The 15,760-nt window shown below is 35.9% G+C and overlaps 1 protein-coding gene across 10 annotated transcripts in view; it reads left to right on the top strand.

Moving 5' to 3' along the window:
• Window positions 1–15,760, top strand: part of LOC308188313 (uncharacterized protein) — a 421,245-nt gene that overhangs the window by 200,629 nt on the left and 204,856 nt on the right. Inside the window, exon 1 of one of the 10 annotated variants that reach the window (XM_080577184.1) lies at window positions 7–14,071. The exons of the other annotated variants lie outside the window; for them this stretch is intronic. Within the exon in view, the coding sequence (XP_080433310.1) occupies window positions 13,964–14,071 (108 nt within the window). The 5' untranslated portion in view covers window positions 7–13,963. Of the gene's footprint in view, window positions 1–6; window positions 14,072–15,760 lie in introns of those variants that run through there. 10 annotated transcript variants of the gene reach the window in all.

Raw genomic sequence — 15,760 nt, 5'->3', positions numbered from 1 at the left:
TAAGGCTTTCCTTTTACTTGTAAGAGACCTGAATCTCTGATAACGTATCTTCTAACAGCAACATCTTAAAGCATTTTACTTCTAACGTTTTTTCAGTTTCCTTTTTACTACATGCCTTATTTTAAATATGATTTATTTTTTTTTCCGAAATTGCGTATTGCTGTAGTGGATTTTGCTGTTATTTTTTCAGTCCTATAGATAACTAATTCTACATGCATTATAATTACAGTATGGTTCTTTGATATGAACATGTTAAAGTAGGTTTAGTGTTTTACTTGCTTCTTCTTTCACAGGTTTTCTAACTAATTGTTGCTTCTCAAATCTTCTTTTTTACATTTCATAGTCATTGTCAGCGTTTTGGGAAGATGTTGCATAATATGATTCTAACACCTATCCCTTTCTATGTAGGCCTGGAATTGAAAAAACATTGTACTTCTTAATTTTAATCTATTCATTTTATTTATATATGCTTTCTTTAATTCCCAGCACCCGTCTCTCACCTGTGCATTTTACTCAGTCATTATTATGAAATGCAACACACAACATCTTCTCTAGCAGCTCAAGTTGTGTCATATATGTCTTTGAAAAATAGGTATTGCACTTCACTTAGCTCAGTCTTTAGACGTTCAGTTTTGTATTGCAGTGCTTACTTATTTGACCTGACTGTCTGTTTAGATGCTCTGCTTAAAGTGTATTTAGTCTATTGAGGCAGTGCTTTGCTATTCAGTACCTGAGTTTTGCCAACTTGTGTCCCTTATTATTATTATTATTTTTTTTTTTTTTTTTTTTTTTACAAAGATAGAGTTCTCATGGCTTCATCCATAGATGATGCATCATTCTGACCTGCCCACAGTTCTGAACCTGGAGCCTTAAAATCTCTCACGTAGTCTTTTTAAGTGTGGTACATCTTGCTATAGTTGGAACCATTTTTTTTTTTAGGATTTTGTAGGATCTTAAGAAATCTTAAGCTAAACTTGTCTTCCCTTGAATGGAGACCAGCTGGGGAAAAAAAAAAAAAAGAAGAAAAGAGTGAGTTTAATGTAATATGTGACTTGCTGGCATCCTATTCAGACAGTCACTCACTCACTCAACCTGATATACAGCTGGGATCAGAAATTGTCAGATTGTGCTCAAGAAGTAGTTTTACTTTTGTTCTACGTATTGGCTGACATACTTCCCTGTCTTTTGGCTTGTCAAGAGTGCTGCCTCCCACAATCTTGGGGATGCCTCCACCCCAGAGGATGTACAAGACCTGGAAGCTCTCCCAGTAATACATTGTAAAAAAAGTTTTAAATGGTTTTCAGAATACATCAGAATCGCAATTATCTGAAGAACATGGAAAGAACACTGAATAGAACTCGATAATCGCGTTTATGAGTAACCAAAATGCCCTGCATGCCCATGGATCTGTGGAAATAATTAGTAATAGAAGCAATTTACCATTTAATTAATAAATGACAAGGGGCAAAACCTTGTCTGGGTTCACTGAATTTGGATAATTGAGGCTCCACTGTATTTTAGAATCTGAAATATTAACTATTATTCTGTGTGCTTGAGATAATAATCATTTAAAAAATGTGCACATACCAGGATCTAAGTCTCGTTGTACTATTTCTGCAAAACAAGGTAGAATTTCATAATGCCCTATGTGCAGAGATTCGCTCTGCAAGAAAAGTTCATTTTTTTTGTTTGCTTTTGTTTGCCTTTTTTTTCTTTTTGAAGTGTCCAGAATCTGTGTCTCTTAATATATAGGTCTGTCAATTTTGAATCTGTAACTACATTCAGATGCCAGTAAGGGATTTCACAGGGCAGCGAATAACCCCTCACCAAGAAGAGGAAGAACCAGTGCAGCATAACATCTTGAAACTGGTTCTTATCTCAGCAGTCCACAAAGCAATTTGAGATTGATGGAGATAACTTAAACTCTGTAATGAAATAAGAAAGAGATAAGAATTGGGCCCTGTTACAAATAGCCATTCAAAATATGCTGTAGCAAGTGAAGGGATGGGATTGAAGCTAGGGGTTCACGGGTTACAGTATATTCTAATGGTCTTAAATGCTATAAAGCACTGCTTCGGTACATCTTCAAATATCAGTAATTGAAAAAAGAGTTCCAGACTTCTGCCTTCCTCTGCTTTGCCTGTGTCTCTTGCCATTTTACATGTTTAACAACGCTTTCCTCTGAGTCATTGAAGCGGGATGGCAGAAGAACAAGGATTGAGCTCCTAAAAGGCAGTGGCCTTAGAATCACTCTCACACTGTCAAAATGCAATGTTCTTTCCTTCTCTTCTCTCTTTCATGTTGTTTGCTGCGTTCTGTATTTTCCTCCCTCAAATCTTGTCCATTCTGGCACTGACCGGAGGGATGCTGCACAAGAGAATGGGTGTGGTCAAAAACAAGACCCAGCATTTCAATATGAAAGTAGAGAGAATGGGATGAGTCTAGTCTTATTCAGTTGGGCTAACTATTGCTAGAAAACTGTTGCTGGAAACATTGTTTTGTACCCAGGAGACTTACCTTAAATCGATTTAATTTGTACCATGCTTTTCAAATATATGACAATTATCTGAGGACAGGTAGTCTTTGCAGAAGCTTAATTCCAGCCCCACCTAGATGTTTCATTCACAATGAATTGGAGGAACGAACAATTAAAACGTGCTATGAAGTTCTAGCTGTCAGCATTCTGTCTATTGCTTCTGAAGAGGTAAAAATAAAAACGGTCATTTCATTCAAGTTTTTATTGTGCGTGTGTCAAAAGTGTCACAGACTTTGGCATGTACAGAAGTCTCTGGTCAAGGAATCTGTTACCAGAAAGCAGGGAGGGTTGTGTCAGAAATGATGAGTTGGCACCATTCATGGTGGTAAGGGAAGCTTACTTATGCAATGAGCCACATCCTGCCCTCCTAACTCCATGAGTAGCTCTATTGAAGTCAATGGTAATTACATCTATTTAAATCAGTGGAACTACTTGCATCAATAAGATAAGTAGGATTTGGCCCAAAGGTTGGTTAATATCAATGTTTTTAATCTCTCGTTTTCATAAAAGCTATATTCATTCAGTAATATAAAGTGAGGTGAATAAAGAACATTCTGTGCTTTGAATAGTTTGGCATCATACGCAGATAGGGCATGTGATTAATACCATATTGTTGGCTTTGTTCTTTGCTTTTCAGTTGTGGCTGGCAATGTCCTTTTCATAATTGCTGATATCCCCTGAGCCTATATAATCACTCTCTCCAGCTTTTCTATGATGCCCTTAGATTTTTCCTGCACTAAGTGTAATAAGTTTCTGTATTCACTTATCCCCATAATGTGTTTCTGATGTACTACTCTGACGTGGTCAGAACTGACGTGGTACAATGTATTCACCTGACAAAGTTTCCAACCCAGACACGTTACCCATATATCCATGTGCTTAACCATCACGCTGCAGAGTCATGCTCTGTGGTTGTATCTCTGGGAAAATCTGTGGAACTGCAGCACAGCGGTTCAGTCAGTGGTGTTAGATAGGAAATTTTGCTTGGATTTGAGAGAGTAGACTTGTTATCTCAAAATGATATAGTTAGGGGCTAAATAATAAAAATGGAGAATTTCTGTTCTCATTGTAGACTTAGAAACATAGATGCCTTGTTGGAGCATGACAATCGTGATACTCTCTACTGAAAACAGCCAATATAAGATGCTATTATTAAAGTAGAATTATGATTCATGTAGAAATGTGACCCAGCAATCAAGTCTCTGAAGTTACATTCTGGTTTTGGTGTTGGTAAAATTAAATAGTTAAAGGTATAAGCCTCATGCTTTATATTTTTTTTCAGTAAGTAATATCTAGTGTATTTGTTTTCCTCCAGTGAATTTCCTGACAGTATTTAACTTCTTGGATGGCCGTTTGTTGTCACCAGGAAACTCCTTTTGTAAAGCAGACTGTAAGGACTGGTAGCTGTCTGTGCTATTTAGTGTGCATCAATGAAGTGAAAGCCTTACCACAATCAGAAAAGATTCATTAATGTGCCATGAAATTCTGCACTGCCTTCTCACAAGAGATTTCCGTTTTGTTAAACTCTCACTGATGTGACATTCAGGACAAGATTCTGCTTTCAAATAAATGTGAGGTCATTTGACTGACACCAAAATATTTTTACTGATGTAACAGCAGAATGCATAATTTATGACTACACATAAAGTGAGAAATACCGCCAATATTATAATTGTTACATAGGTAAACTTGCTTGCATTCATAGTAGTAATCCATTCATTGATTTATTAACATTAATTTTCATAAGAAAATTCAGAAAATCTCCCTACATATATACTCCATGGTGTTCCTTGGAAGACTCCGTGGAATTTCCTCGAAGTTGTTAAAAATCTAAAGCCATGCGGCTCCCTACTTATACTGTAGGCGGTGTTGGTCCATATGTCACTATGGGTGCAATTTGCTCAGTTTTCCTGGATGTTTGAGATACCTACTGGTACTACACAGAAAGGGGAGATAAGATTTGGATCAGCAGCCAAGGAATGTGAAGGATTCATCCTTGTGAAACCAGTAAACTATTACTCAAGTCTTTGCACAATGAAGTATTGTATGTGTTTACAGATGCTGTAAATACTAGCCTTCTTGCAAGTTGCATCTTGAATTGTTTATCCAGCTACACTTATGTTGATGACACACTTTAAAAGAATTCATAAAAGCAAATATATGATCGATCAATATTCTAAGAATATTTTTGATATGGATAGTACATATTATACGTTTTGTGGGCATATTACAGATGAATCTATAGGTTATTATAAATATCAGCTAGTTTGTTCCACTCAGTCCTTTATAAAACTTAATAAGCCATTTATTGAGCCCTTTATTGATCGTCTTCTGAATCTTCAAAAGTAGTCGTAGTAAGAGTATGATCACCTGGCCATGTAAGGAATTCACAGGTTCTGAGCTGAGAATAGAAGATGGACAGTCCAAATGCAAATTCTTCTTAATGTAGAATTGGACAGTAATGATGAAAACTCTTTTTAAATTACACTGCTGTCTAAGCGTTTCTTCTAATCAATTGTTGTAGAGCATATTTTTAAGCAATCACGTCTGAAAAGATTCTCACTTGTAGATACGTACAGAAATCTCAAGAAGGCAAATTAATTTTAATTCTGAGCAGCTGAAAATTCAGTAGCACTGTGCTCTAGTAAAAGCTTGGAAAGATTGATATGCCTGAGAATACTGTCTTTTAAAATTAGCATCTTCTAGACTGGTGGAAAGCCAAAGGATTCTGATTCTGTTGTTACATTTATCCATTATCAATTTTCCTCATATTTCTGAGGAGTTCAGAATATGGCCCCCATATTTCTGAGGAGACCAGAGTTTGTGAGTGAAAGACAGAACTGGTATATGCTGTTTTCCTTTTCATTGCTTTGTCAATATGACTGGTTTTAATTCTTAAGAACATAGGTAGCTATATAGACATCCAGTTGAGTCTGTCCAAAATGAGGTTTTCTTGCTGAGGCTTTGGTTTTCTAGGCTTTGAAGCCTGAATGAAATTATTATTGTTTTATCTCTTTCTGTGCTGAAATTGTGACTGTTTCTAGTTCATATTTGTACCAAACAAAGGGAAATAATGGAAAGATGTTTAGGAATTATATCATTATTTTATATTTGTTTGTAAACAACCATACTTTTGGGAATTTAAGTTAGGGTAGGCAAGAGGAGCTTCATGTTAGTATTAATGATGTAAATCAGTTGGGTAGTATCTGTTCATTCACATGTTGGAATTTCAGAAGAGTCTGTTAGCCTAGAAAAATAAATCTCGTTGAATGGGTGCAGAAAATCATTACTTCTTTCCCTGACTTATTTACATCAGATGGATAAAAGAGTTGTTAGGCTTTGTTGAAATGCAGAATGAAGATTTGATTTCAGTAATGTAAAGCAAGGTGACATGTCAAGAGATACACAGAACTGATGCGTATAGATTATGGTGACCTGAGTATCAGTCTCCAGCAGCTATCATAAACAAAGTACACGATAAAGGATGTGACTTTTGCTGCTCATAATGGTGTTCAGTATGCTTTTATGTATACTCAATCTTCTACCTGTTAAGCTTACAGGACCTACAGGCAAGCTTTATATTTCTGAACAGGACCAAGTCAAATAAAGCTATGCACAGGGAAATATTTCAATACATTTTGAAGTAACTTAGTATCTGAAAAGAAAATTTCATAGAATCATTGAGGTCAGAAGGGATCAATGTAGATTATCTACTCTAATTCTGCTGTTCAATGCAGCATCACCTAGAGCATGTTGCTCAGCGTTTGTGTCCTGTTAAATTTTTAATAGCGTCGAGGATGGAGACTCCCCAGTCGCTCTGAGCAACCATCCAGTGTTTGACCACCCTCACAGTCAAAAGTTTTTTCTCATGTTTAAGAGGAATTTCCTGCATTTCAGTTTGTGCTTGTTTTCTGTTGTTCTTTCACTGGATAGCTTGGAGAAGGGCTTGGCTGTCTTCTTTACTTCCCCACATCAGGTATTTTCTACACATGGATAAGGTTCCACTTGAGTCTTCAACATAACTTCTCAGGATAATTATCCACAAAAACCCTACTCGGTATCTTTTCAGTGCTTACTGCAGAAAGGAAGATACTTTTCTTTCATTGTGAAATGAGGCAAGTGATTTGTAACGTTTCTCCAAGAAAGCTGGGATGATCAGTTTAAGTTAATAGTGATAGGATTAAGATAGTTTCCTAAAGTTTTTGCCAGCATTTTATTTGTTGACGCAATTCATTATTTTGGTCAAGATGATCTACAGAGCTAAACAACTGGTTTCTGCTGGCTTCCAAAGAGAAATAAGGCTGTTTTTTTCAGTATTCAAAGAACCACAGATTATTTGAGGACAATAAAGAACTAGAACATCCTGAAAAGATGCATCAAACTCAGTGCTAAAGCCCTGGAGCATAGCCATTTGGGAAGGTCTTTTATAATATTTTGAAATTCATTTGCTGATATCTCAGTTTCAAGAGTTTATTTTGTTCTTCAGTCATCTATAGTACTTGGGAGCGCTTTAAAACAAAACACAAAAAACCACACCTCTATGCATTGTGCTAAGCTAGGCATTCCTGCAGCCTTCAAATTTTAGTACAGATTTGTTGTTTCTTTTACTGAATTTTCCAAGTTAGAATTCTATCCTTCTGCTATGGGTTAAATAGTTGAGATATTGCTGTAATGTCATATTTCAGGAAGATACTGCCTACTGTCTTTCCAAATTTTAATTGCTGTTGGCAAAATAGGAGAGCTTCTTTTGTGTAGAGAGACGATAATGGGACCAAACTGTACTTGTATATATACAACTTAAGTTTTTGTTTGTTAGAAAGCACTATTGATCAGTTGTTGCTGATGAGATTTCAGTCTTTTCTAAGAAGAACTGCTAAACAGACTTGGTTGGTTTACAATGTGCATGTCATTCTTTGAGTTTGTCCTACTAAACTTGACAAAATATTTCCTTTTTATAATTTTTCATTACTGTTTGCCTGTTGAGAAATTGAACAATTATTTTCTTTCTTTTCATCTTTAAGTAAGCATTGTTGTCTCTGAAATTTTGATTGTACTTTTTAGTGTGTGGCCTGGATATTTTACTTGCTTTAGGTCCAATATATCTGGGGCAGCTTCAGATTTGTTGAGATTAATCAGGAATTGGGTGTTTACCACTTTGTCTTAGGTGGTCTCATCAATAAGGCCTAGTATGTGCATAGATTTTATACTAATATAATTGATCTGATTAAAAGGATTGATGTTTCTACTGAAGCAATTATACTAGATCAACTTAATGCATGGATATAGTTATACTAATACAAGATTGAGTCATATACCTTTTCGACTGCATCAGCATGAAATTACATGACTAGTTTGTTGCGGCAAGGATAGGCCTTAAGTTTTTATATTTTAATTTATTTGGAAGCAAAGGGTTACTTTATATAGTTTGAATTTTAACATACCATTAAATCTTCTCCAAGAAATAACACAGTATGTTTAAGATCATAGATACCAATTAGGAAATCTAATGGAAGGATTCCTAAGGAGCGATACATGTATGTCAGATATTAAGATATATTGGCAGACAATGCGCCAGGATTTGAGAGGTATTTATGTATTAACATCGCTGTTCTCCTTGAAGCAATAGAAGATGTATTAGACATTTGTCCCAGCCTATATTTTTTAGTACATTGTATACAGAGAAAGGTAGATGCATTTCTTGAACTCTGGTAATATTCACTCTCTGTCAAAAGAAGGAGGGAGTTTGCATTAAACAGATTCCTTTTATGTTCTACCTACAGAATTTCAAAGAATGCTGAACAAATGAGGTAGGAGTTTGTACTTTTGTGCATCAAAGAAATGCTTAAATAGTTTCTTATATGTATAAAGGTACAATGTAAGGCACAGTTTCTCAAAGAGAAACTATATTCTGTAATCAATCTGTTGCCACCTCAATAATTAAATAATACTTTTCAATTTGGAGATGCTCTTAAACACGCTAAAACTGTAAAATATCCTGCTGAGAAAAAAATGAATGGACTGTTTGCTAAATGGTCACTACTAAGAATAGCATAAATGTAGGCTCATTACAGTTATCACAAGATTGTTATTTTTAGCCGTATGGTAGTATTTTCATAATAGATCCTACCAGACTGGTGGTGGTCAGATAATACAGAAGTTAACTAAAAATCCTTTCTCTTCTTTTTCAAATTAGCATTTTATTTCTAGGTAGATAAACTTTTCAAGTACTGTCGATGTCATGTTACTACATGCATTGTGCTGATCAGTTAAAAAAATAGCAATTTAAGAGGAAAGAATGGTATTTTTTAAAATTTAAAATGCTTACGTCAGTCATCAGTGGGTAAGGAATAACTTTAACAGTGAGGAAAGTATGAACTGAGTTTTGTTCAATAGCTGCAGTTGATTTTAATGATCAAGAATTTGGAATATTATGATCAAACAGAAATTAAGTGAAGATATGTAGAAAATTTTGTCTACACAGAAAATAGATACATATTATATTTAAAAGCCTTCTTCTCTGTAGATTATCCAAAAACCCTTTCAAATGGACCATCTAATACCTGTTAAACATTAAATTACTGCAGGACCAGTTTCCAAATATTATCAAGTGGATGAAAGAATAATTATCCAGAATTCTTTGATTTAGGAAGTAGTATTTCTGTTTTAATTAGCCAATGCAATCTTGACATAAAAAGTTTTTTAAGGGTGTTTTTTTTCTTCCTGGTACTGAGTTGCAGGATTTTAGAACTTTGTGGTTTTTAAATATACCCTAATATTTTATTTTTATTTTTTTTTTTGTCCACGAAGTATATTGTCAATATACTTACTGTGTGGATTTTTATGTAGACTTTCTTAGACCTGAATACAGTTTTTTACACCTGTAAAAAGAGAAGATATGTTGTGTGGTCAATTTTGAAGTTTTTCGGTCTTATGGGTAAGGTTGCCTTTTTCAACTGCCCTTCATACCCAGTAGGTTCTCTTTATGTTTGTATCTTATCTCTGTAGTCTATATATCCAATAGGTTTTGGACCAGGGTTTCCTACTCCCTTCAGAGAGCCCAGAGGTAACACATATTGAATTGACAGTTCATTTTCCCTGTGTTACGAGTAACTGGAAACCCAAAATATAGCTTCTCCAATGAGAGAAACAGATGTCCCCGGTGACTGTGTTGCTTAGCTTTGTTGTTATCTTGTGCAACCTCCTCCTCCAACACACCTGTGAGATGATAGGATGTGAATGAATAAAGTACTGAATTAAGATGTGAAGATCATCCAGTGGACACATGCTATAATCTGTTTCCATAACTAGCCTAACGCAGGCTTTATCACATTACAACATCACAGAGACCTTAGTATCAGAGACTAAAGTTCAGTCAACTCCTTTTGCAGCTCTAATAGACTTAGCAGAAGCCTAGCTAGCAGGAAAAAAGGTTGAGATGGACCTAGCTCCGACCGCAGTGACGGGAGAGACCAACTGGAACCCTGCCTAGTGACGTGGGGAAGCGTGGCACGCTGGTTTCTGCTAACAAGAAGGTGAATACCCGTGTTTATCCTCTGGTAATTTGGGAGAATACTGTTTATTCTTAAGGCCCAGGGAAGCACACTACTAATGTTTGGACTTAAAACTGCCAGATTGACCTGGATCTGGAGTCACACCTTGTTCTTTCCCTCTAGGGGATTGTCTCCTGAACTGGTACAGGGTGACTCAACTCTGGCCTCTTTAATGAATAGCCTGAGGGAAACTGCTAGTGGTACCAACGGGGAATCGGGCTGCAGACAGGCTGGCAGTGATTTCACAGCTGTGCCAAGTGAGCTTACACAGAAAAACTCTAGGCAAAATAACAGTCAAAATTGTTAGTGCTTGCAAATCTACGGCAACAGACTAATGTAAAGGGAACCAATTATATACAGTCCTATTTAGAAGGCAGCCTACTGAATAATAAACCTTTCTACAGCCAGCAAGGCATATTCATTTAATTGTTTATGATTTTCTTTGTGTATGTGTCTTCATTTATGTTGTGTATGCTGCATATGTTTATATTTATACAAATCTTACTGTTGAACAGAAGCCTACTGTAAGTATGCATATTTTTGGGTATACCCGTATGTGTGTTTATATATGCCTGTATATTTGTGTGCACGCACGCGTGTGTGTGTATATATATGTCTGTGTGTATGAGAAACAGATGCACTGTAGGCAGATAAAGCAGATAAATATAGATTCAAATAGAAGCATAAGCCTATAAATATAGGCACTATATAGAGTGAAAGCAAGCAGATCAGCACACTTTTATTATTACTTTCATTCTGTATGATAAACGAATAGCTGACATTGAAATGACTGGGGAGATGACACTGTTGGCTTTCAGCAAACGTAGTAAAAAGGTAAAGAAACTTTTATTTCCAATATGAGCAGCAATTAAGACAGAAGATTTACCATATTTAATTATTTGCTTAATGCAAGCTATTGTTTAGTTTCTTTCAGGATTGAAGACAGAATGAAAACAGCATAACATTTCTAATTTTACCTTAAAATAAGTAAATAAAATAAAAATCCTGACCCACAGTCTGAGAAAGTGCAACCTCTAGTTTCTATTTTTACAATAAGCCTCACACACCATCTTTGTCAACTTTCTGCTGCTGCTGTACCCAGATGAACTTCTGTGGCAGAATATTGGGAAAAACATTTAAGTTCACAACAAAATTAACTTAAATAGTTTGTGTGTGTGTATGTATGTACCTTAGCCTTCTGTCTGCAAATTTCTGATGCCAGTTTTTGCAGTCAGCTTTCTCTCTGTTGTAGCAATTTCACTTTGGCCAATCCATAGCTGTAATATAGGTAGTTAGAGTCAGGAAGGTCTTAATCCCATTAGAAATGAAGAAAACCACCGTAGCTATTCTGGGTGACCTGGAAAGCCTTTATTATTATTATTATTATATAACATTTTGATGAGGGTGATCAGAGAAATCAGCAGCTGAGAGTTTGGCATTCTGTTTTCAGCTCTGTCACTTGCTTAGCTTGGGATCTTACACAAATTGTGTACTTATTTCCCCATTTGTAAGTGGAATGGATAATAATTATGTCACAGGGTTGGGTAACTGAATAATATCTTATTTTGTTAAAAGGTCTCATGATTTCATTGGAACTACTCATGGAACAAGGTGCTTAATATGTGTGCATCTTTTTTTACAAGGTGCTCTGACAGTCTTGGGGAAAAATGAAGATATAATGGTACAAAAGACTGTTACTGCTGCTCTGTATTGTGTTACAAATTATTCACTTATTTTTAATTTATTTACTTGTTTTCAAAATATGTCATTAGCTGATGAGTATTGTCAAGTTTCTGTATTCCGAACGACTCTCTGCAAAGCAGGAGAGAGGTAAATGCCACTGTGTATGCACACTCAGACCAGCAATACTCAATAAGACAAAACATAACCAAAGACAGAAAATTAAAATGTCAAGTGGTGGAAGCCTTGCTGTCATATTCAGCTCATGTAACTCTCGCTTTCTTATACTATCTAGTCTGAGCTAATTTCCTCATTGGATAAAAAGAGAAAGGCAGCTTAGAGCATCTTAGAGCATCCTGAACTTGTTGCACAGTTTGCTGCAAGCTATTTCTTATTCAGCTTTCCTATTTTGGTGCCTGAAAATAAGCTCTTCCAGGTATATTTTAACATTTAGATATCCAGGGTAGACCCCAATTTCCAGCCACCTAGGTGCTTTAAAAAAAAAAAAATTTGATCTTGGAGTCATGTGAAGTACCCTGTGAAGGTGCTTTTTTTTTTGCTGTACATATTGAGGTACTTGAATTAAAAACAAATAGGAGTCTGGGGTCATACAGATATGAACAATGAGAACCTCTGGGGAAATCTGTAACTGCTGATACAGTAGGCATTCGCACTTTTGCATTTCCTTGAGCTAGTAGAGCCATTTTGTAAAGCAGGGCCTTGCGGTCTTCGTCGAGGTACTACTGCTAGAGGTGACGGTGGCAGAAGCAGCAGCTCTCTCCTCTGGGCTGGAGGAGGTGTTCAGCTGTTCCAGCAGTCTTCATGTGCAGTGGGGTACTGCCTTGCGCTCTGCAGTTTGAGGGCTCCTCCGACTTGTGACCTACCCTTTGTCTGCACGTCCCTGAGTCACTCAGACCTCTGTAGGATCAAACCTGTAGAGTGTAGGGGTGATATTTGAGAGGTATGAGGTGAATGAATGTGATAAAGTACAGTACTTCAAAGATTAACAAACATCATCTATCCTGTAAACTCCTTTGGGTCTCTTCTAGTCTCTTCATAGTCTGCTACATAACAGCCAGAATAGCTTCAAAATAGGATTTTGCATTTAGGGACCAAAACAAATTTTTAAGGTTTGTTGGACAGGTATTATATTGTGCCCCCAGTTACTGTATGGTCTTTTGAAAATCTCATAGGGAATATGTGGTAGGGAAGTTATGCTATCCCTGAAAGCATTCACTGTGACTTCTGAATTTTGTCTTCTGTATCCCTTCTCCTTTCTCTCCCTAATTCTGTTACATTAATAATTCCTTGCCATATTAAATTATAACAGTAGATTACATTTGCAGTAGGGAAAATAAATTCAAATATATAGATAAATATTTGCACATGATCTCAGTCCTTGTATGTACTGATTTTAGTCTGGATCGGGTCATTGCAGCTGAGTTACAGAGTCTTGAAAAATGAGGTTTATTATGGAAACACTGACATAATCTCACTTCTTTTGGTTTTGGCAGACATGGCAATAATATCCAGAGACCATTTTTCTGACACTAAGTTCTTTGCTAGTCTCCTTGGACTTTGCTTTCTGAGTCTTTGCCAATTTTACTGCCATTCATTTCAACTAAAACTGTCTCGGAAATATGTTGGTCTGCAGGAACCATTAGGAAATACACCATTACACATGTTTAGTTGGCTGGTTGGGAGGTGGGGAAAATTTAGTAACTTTTGCTGTGTCATAGTCATTTCCAAAATGGAGGAGTCCTAAAGGTTCATGTGAAACAGCAGCCTATAGGAAAAAAATCAAAGTAAATTGCCAAGAAAAGCATATTTGTTGCGAGTTTCTTTCATTGCAAGGAAAATCATGTTGCAAGAGGTCTGCAAAAGGTTTATTGATTCTTTAATTAGCAGGAAGAGTTGGCAAGCATCTCTAATGTATTTATTTTTTGTCTCTATCATTTTAATATTTTTTATTATTCATTTTGCCATTAAAGGCCCATGACAACCTAGCACCGGGCTTATCTCCTCCTACAGTCATTAAAAAGACAGAAATTGTACTGAGAAACATTGTTTTCATGCAAAATCATGAAATTCTAGAGTAATAACTTGTTTATAACCTTAGTCTCTCCCTTATGATACAGTCTTTACTGAGAGGTCACATTGCTTTTCAGCAAATACAGAGCTATGGAATCTTTGATACATGCAAATGGCATCTGCAATTGATGTGTTTCTCTTATCAACAAACAACAAAAAAATCCCAAGCTCCAACCAGCTACCTCGCATAGTGACAAATAAGCCTACTTTGCAGGTATGTTGTGTTGTAGGGAGAACATGTATCAGAAGTTAAAAACTGTTACATACTCTGATGCAAAAAAGACAGTTTGTTAGCAGTAACAAAATTTATGTTTTGATTTTCTGACCTAAGTTTGTGTACATGATGCCCTTTGTAAAATATTTAGTAGGATTTCATAACTGTGTAGACTTTTTAGAACTATAATGTTTTCATCGTAATAGAAAACTTATTCTTGAAACTTGAAACTAGCCAATATTGGCTTTATAAGCTATGAGTCCGTTCATGTTTTCAATTTTTAATGCTTTATACTATAGATAGTTTAATCTCTTTTTTACACATTTCTTTTAAGTCTCTGGATGTTCTTCTTTTCACATTCCCTACGTGCAAAACAGATGAACTTTTGTTTATTCAAGATCTCATGGAATTGCATATGAGGTAAACATTAAGAATAGAAAATTTGCACAGCAGTTTCCAACATTTTTGAGTGATTGAAGGCAAGATGATTTTAATGGAAACTTTTGTCAGCTTGATAGCCCCTGAAGTACAATGTACATGAGAACTGAACTCCATAATTTCTGTCCCCATATTTTTATTGGATTCTGATCTCTGTCTTAGCCTGTTATGTGCAGTCCATTGCTGGATGCTTAAAATCTAACATTCAGACTAGTGCTTAAATATATGTCTACTCCGGTTGTTGGTTAAACAAGCATAGCACTGTTGGAACTGCTCTTACTGACATGACAGCTTGCTTTGCCCTAGTTGGCATTTCTTTATTTTCTCTGTGTATCTCTTTTATATAACATCCCATGAGATTAATACATTTTAAGCTTCTACACTGCATCCCTGACGAGGACATTTACAACTTGTGAACTAACTTTAAGTGTATTAATTGATGCTGAAACATTCCTCTTCACATGCAGTCTTTTCAGAAGAAAGAAGGTTAGGAAATATTTTTTATTTTCTGAGTCTGTTCTATAGATCAGTCTTCCTGAGATACTTATCATGTATAAGCATCACTCAAAGTTTGATTGTTAGGCATAATTTCTAATGTCACCATGAGAGTCAGGGAGAGTTTATCTCTGTCACATTTCTTTCTCCCAGTATGTCTGAACACATTTTTTTGTTGGCCTGACCTGTTACTAAAGAGTGCTAAATTGAGATTGCACACCCAGGTCCCTCTTTATGAACGCCTTACTCTTTTCCTTTAAGGATCAGTTTCATTTTAGGACAAATCAGACTAGTTAGGCCACACATGACTTTGTGTGTAAAACATTTCTGGGGTTATTTCAATGCAATTTCAGTTTTGTACAAACAAAATGAATAAGCATGTGTGAGACAGAGAATTACTATTTTCCTTTTCTCTCTAACCTAAAATCCCAACAGAGATTCTGAATGCATGCCAGCTGGTAGTATCATAGTTAATGTTAGTAGATGTGGATCTGCAGAAAAAAAAATCAACAAAACAGTCAGAAACATTGTATACACATGGAATTTCCTTAAAACAGGATCTACCTTTTTTATAAAGTCATTTTTTTTTGTTTTGTTTGCTTGACCTGTAAACAAAAGCGTGTTGTCTATTATACAGAGCTTGAAGAAAGCAACATGGGGGATGCGTGTCTTCTGGCAAAGATGATAATGCAAAGGAAGCTTTAAGGGCATTGATAGCTGCTGGTTTGGGTTTTTGATTTTGGTTAGTTGTTTTCT

Source organism: Anser brachyrhynchus (assembly GCF_964034855.1).
Source record: "Anser brachyrhynchus genome assembly, chromosome: 1".
NCBI classification, from domain to species: Eukaryota; Metazoa; Chordata; class Aves; order Anseriformes; family Anatidae; genus Anser; species Anser brachyrhynchus.
This window is presented reverse-complemented; position numbering and strand designations above follow the sequence as displayed.